General features: G+C 32.1%; 1 protein-coding gene across 1 annotated transcript; it reads right to left on the bottom strand.

Moving 5' to 3' along the window:
- LOC104790076 (signal peptide peptidase-like) lies at positions 366-3,315 on the bottom strand. Its single transcript, XM_010515776.2, has 11 exons — positions 3,148-3,315; positions 2,729-2,844; positions 2,481-2,632; positions 2,308-2,393; positions 1,922-2,049; positions 1,720-1,770; positions 1,513-1,599; positions 1,343-1,412; positions 1,098-1,234; positions 920-997; positions 366-687 (listed from the first exon to the last, which is right to left on the bottom strand). Exons 1-11 carry the CDS (start codon positions 3,185-3,187, stop codon positions 598-600), a joined length of 1,035 nt encoding a protein of 344 aa, XP_010514078.1. The 5' UTR covers positions 3,188-3,315; the 3' UTR covers positions 366-597.

Here is a 5,868-nt window from a genome sequence, read left to right as displayed (position 1 = left end):
TTGACTCATTAGAGAGATACCTATATACATAACACACAACTTGCTCTCCAAGCAAATAATTGTACTAGAGATCTCAGAAACAGAAACAAAGCAATAATTGCACTTACTATCTTTGCTTTCTTGACTCGAAATTGCTCCCCAAGCAAAAATGTCACTTCCCAAACACGGATATTTTCTACTTATTACGATGTACTTGGTTTTGCCAAATTCTATATATTTATTAGGATTTTTAAGCCACAAGTTACAAGATCATAGTTTAATCCTTTGGTACTACCTATGTTCTTTGCCTCCCACACTAATCTCTCCTTCCATGTCGTCTACAATAGTTGAAATGATTTAACATAAAAATACATAAAGAAGAGTCAAAGAAAACCTATTATCTTAAAAGGTCAAAATCAAATCTGTTGTAACTTAATAGTAGTAACTTACACAAGTCTTTGACAAAAGAAAGTTTGAAAATCTAATAAACCAAAAAAGGGGTTAGAAGGGACTGATTGATCATTTGGAAACAAAACTGTTTTCCTTTCTTTTTCCATATTTTTAAACACATTCATGTGTATATATATTTCTCCTTTGCCCTTCTTTCTCGATTTTGCCTCATTCATCATGAGCTTTGTTAACATCATCACTTGTCTTTGATTCATCAGTCTTTGGTTCCTCGGTCTTTGATTCATCAAACGCCATCAACTGCAACAGCAACAACAAAAAAAAAAAGAAAAAGACAATAAGCTCACTAATCCTTTACTATAACCATAATAAAAACATGTAAAGCAAACAAAAGGTAACAAGAAAAGTTCTTCTGCTCTGTTAGGTCCCAGACACAATTATGAAAAACTGAAAATGTTTATACATGCATGTAAATGCAAACGAAAAATTTGCATCTACAACATTCGAAATCTAGAAGGAGGAGAAAACGAACCGGTTTGATGTCACCGTTCCAAATGCAGTGAGAAGCCAAGAACCCAATTACGGCTGGGACAATGTATAACAAAGCAGGCTAAAACAGAGGCAAAACACAAACCAAAACCCATCAGAGAAAATCCCAAAAAATAGGTAACAATATAATGAATGACAACAATTAAGACACAGAAACAGACCTGTGCAGCTTGAAACCAGTTCATGACTACAATCGTGAGGATAACACCAACAGCGTATCCGATAAATGCACTTGTGAAGTATTGTGGTTGTCTACGTCTTGACACATCAAATCTTAGAGCAAGTGCAACAAAAATACCTAAAGGAAAACAAAAGCTAATGTCTCATATTCATACAATATCCGAAATACAAGAGTGTATAACCAAAAGCTGTATATAGTTATTGAGTTACGCATTAGAGAACATACCGGGAATGACAATGTCACCAAGGCCAAGCATAGAATAGGGTCTTAGAGCATCGCCCGTAGGGAATAAAAGCTGAAACAAATATGCAACAATGAGATTGCTGACAAGATCACAACAACGAAAAATCAAATTCATTTTCTTTGGTGTGTACTTCTGAGGCAATTTTACTAACCTTTATTGGAGCATCAAAGGATTTGGCAACACTAACCATAACCGGAGTGAAGAAAACCCAGAAGATATCATAGAAAAATAGTCCTGCCTGGAAGTCAAGTTAAACAAACACCGAAATGATTAAGACATCTTCGATGACTTAAATTGTCTTATCATCTAATCATTCCAAACAAATTTCAATAATAACATTCAAAGATGCGGCTCTTACCAAAAGGATGGCACCAGTCTTGAATGATCCAAGAGAGAGCATCTCAATTCCCTGAATTGGCCACACAATTAATTAGAAAAAGAAGTCACACCCAACAACAGTAACGACACTGATTCCAGCTCAATTTTAAAATTCTATAATATGTTTTGATAAAGAAGCCACGTAATTTATGTGTTCCCATATAGAATGGAGGGAAGGGAACCTGAATGCAGAAGGAAAGGCCGAGAATATTGTTAGCCAGCCAATGCTTTTTCCACGCATACCACGCACAGAAGAAGGTTCCAGGGATTCCTGCAACAACTTGGGACTTTGTGAACTCTACCTCCAAAGCTGTTTAAAAAAACAAAGAAGTCAGCAACAAAAGAAGACATTATGTGGCATTGATATCAACCAAATGGGTAAAACAATAACTGAATTAGAGTAAAACAGACTTGCGAACAAGACAAACACATAGGAGCTAGGATGATTATTACATCAACAAAATTAGCATTTAAAGACTAACACTAATCAAACAATGACAAATAAAACCACAACATCACATCCAAACGTAACGAGGGAGAAGGCAACCAAAGAATATTAGTTACATACATTTGAAATACGGAAAACGCCAGATGATAAGGTTGTCATTCCAAGGATCAGGCAAAAATCTTCTGATGGCAGGTAACAATGTCGCCCTGCAAAACACATAATTATGTCATGACTTGACCATAGCAACACGCAAAGAGAAAGAAAAATGTAGCAGGAGTTTAGTTAAGACATACGAAAGAGCGACAATCCCAAGAACAAAGAAGTAAGCTGTTAGAACAGCATTGACCAAGTCCTTTGAGAGAAACTTGAACAATAAGAAAAGAGAGAGAAGCATAGCACTCCCAACCAATGGGAAACGCATGGCATGTTCTTTAGACATGGTCTCCTACATCATTCAAACAAAACATTTTAGATCGAATTGGAGAACTGAATCACTTAAATCTATTAAAAAGAAGAGAATCTGATCACGTCTACGTCTTACCGTTGGAGGAGTATCCTTCACTGAACGAAAGCAACCCACATAAACAGTGATACATGCCGTAAGGATAACATTCAAATTTGGATTTACTCTCACCACGAGTGGTGCCAATGTCAAACCTGTAACAACAACAACAACAAACACCCCCTCAATTTTGAGTCTTTACGTCAAAATCAATCACACCCACCAACCCTAAACCCTAGAGAAACCAAACCAATATGAAACAAACAACAAAAAATGCATATTTCCAGCAAATTCGAAGAACAACCCCAAAACCGAAAAAGTTAACAACTTCATCATCAAAATCATAAATCAAATGAAACCCATCACACGAAACAATCACATGATCGTAAAAACCGATCGAAATTGAAACCCACTAGACGAATTGTAACAATTACAAGAGTGAAAGAGGACAAACGAACCTGCGAGAGCGAGATTCGCAAATTTCTCACAGTTCTTCATAATTGCTTCTTCTGCTTTCGTATAAACTCTCTGTAACTCTGATGAATGTGTTATGTATAGAGAGAGAGATCCAATGGTGTGGTGGGGTCAAACAAAAGATAAAACTTCCACCAGATCTGTTAAAAAAAATTAAGATGAAGACGAAGAAGAAGAGAGTATGGAAAGAAAATTAAGATACTCGATAACTACGAAAATTACGGGACTGTGACGTACTAATGTGACAGACGTATATTATTGGTAACGTTCACGTGTTTATGACATTACGTTCGAATTATATTGGTTGATTAATGACCCCATTCATCACCACCGCATCACAAAATATGTATTTTCTTTTTGTTTCCTTACATGTGTTAAGTCAAAAAATTAAAAATAATAATGGTAACCGATACTTTTCTACTTCAACTGAAAACAAAAAGTGCTGAACAAAATCATAGTCAAGAATTGTAACACATAATTAAATTTTGGGAGATTTCATAATCACAAATTAGTCTAATCTTTTTTATTTCGTATTATTGTTTTCCATATTTAGTCAATGTAAAAATATTATATTATATACAGTTTGAATTGTTATTTTTGTATATTATAGTAAGTTTTACAAAATATGTTAATATAGATATCAATTAGATGACTAAACCAAATTTGACTTAGGAATGGTAAACGGAAAGAAAAGATGGGAGCCGATTGTGTCTCACTCTTTCATCTAGTTTTGGTACTTTTGGATTAAAATTCATGACATTTAACTATACTTTATATATCATATTTATTAGAACAACTAGAGTAGTATCCACGCTTAAAGCGCGGTATTAAGATTTTAATAATAACTGTTTTAAAACTTTATGATATATTACTTTTTATGACTTAATATATATTAATTGACATATTTTAATATAATATTTTATCTATTAAAAAAGTTTTAAATGTTTTATTGGAATGTCAAGAAGTTTTTGTATTTGCATATATACAAAAATATTATTTTACCATATATATAAATAATACTCTTAAAAATTTTGCTTTCAAGACTTCATATGCACTAACTGACATATTTTAATATAGTGTTTTATGTACTGTAAAAGTTTTAAATGTTTTATTGGATTGTCAATAAGTTTTTGTATTTGCATATATACAGAAATGTTATTTTACCAAATATAAATAATACTCTCAATGTGAAATATCAATTGAGTCTTTAAAATAAACTACTAAATTGTAGAAAACATATATTGAAATTTAATAAGTAGATTTCAGTTTTTAAAAAGCAGAAGCAATTTTCAATAGTTCAAAATTATATATTATAATGTATTATCTCAGCTACAAAATAGAATGAGAGTAATACAAAGTTGGATTTCAAGTAGCGGTTAATACAAGCATACTAAATTTTATAGACATCCTAAAAGAAAAAAATAATTTCTAACAACCCATTCTTTATACTTGAGTCCTTGAGCTTTCACCATGTTGCTTGATCACATGGTTTATGTAATAACGTCCAGCAAATTCAGTCCTGTAAACATATAAGTGTTTAAAGAAATTTTACTTTAACATCATACATAACTTGATTTCATATACATAATTACATATTACATAGCCTTGTGATGCTCCAGTCCTTCGAACTCTGGTTTTATAAAGATTTTAGAAGAGGTCAAGGTGTTTTCAAGACATGGTGCACCTATAGACATTTAGAATTTAAAGTGAATATATTGGTTACCTTATGATGATTATAGCAGAACTAAGTAATGTTATATACCTTCATATTCTCCAACCCTCATAAACCGCATTACACAGAACACATGTTCGGATTTGTATATGAGATGGCACCCGCGTGATTGCCATATGGTCATGAATTGAGAAGCGAAGTTGTCTTTGAGACGACACTTCACAGTCTCACACCTACATATTTATCAAATCAAATAAAAATCTTAATAGACACAACTTTAAAATATAACAGACATAAAGGTAGAGTAAATATGTTTTACCTGCCATTCAACAGCATGAGAACAACTTCATTAATATCAATGATACTCGCAGGCCTTCTTCTATCTTCCACATCCATTATACAGGCACAAATATCTATTTTGGGAAAAAGACATAATTTAGGTTCCCAAAGTGTTGCTAATCTATTTTTGGTAAAGTGTTAGTCGTACTTTTATATGTGAAGGACCAACACACAAAGTTTCATAAATACTAAAAGAATCTAAAATCAAAGATACCAATTCACTATATTGACGGATTGTTCCAAAATAATTTAAAATCGATTAAAGAGATTCTTACCGAAAGAGATGGGATGATCTATTCTTCCACGTTTCTTTATAGCATTGGAAAGTAGATTAGCCATGATAGCACAAACTGGATTGAAACGAAACGTAAAGATCTAAGTTTTTGAAGTAATTAATTTTATGTATATATTTTATCATGTATTTAAAGGTGTATAAATATGTAGGTTTATCTTTCCTTTGCTTTGGAAATTTTCATCAATAGATAATGTCAATAAGTATAACAATTATATCATCGAGAATATTTTAATGGTATTTTTCTCAATTTTCCGATTATTATAGTTTTCCATTTATATGTGTATTAACATTTTTTGGGAATTCAATAATAATAGTTTACTCTTTATTACCTTTTTCTTTTGATATTGAGATATTTTCAGTATCTTTTAGTTTTTTTTTTATTTTATTTTACAATTATGC

This window comes from Camelina sativa, chromosome 6, assembly GCF_000633955.1.
Source record: "Camelina sativa cultivar DH55 chromosome 6, Cs, whole genome shotgun sequence".
Lineage (NCBI taxonomy): Eukaryota > Viridiplantae > Streptophyta > Magnoliopsida > Brassicales > Brassicaceae > Camelina > Camelina sativa.
The sequence above is the reverse complement of the archived record's forward strand: the minus strand, read 5'-3'. Positions and strand labels throughout refer to the sequence as shown.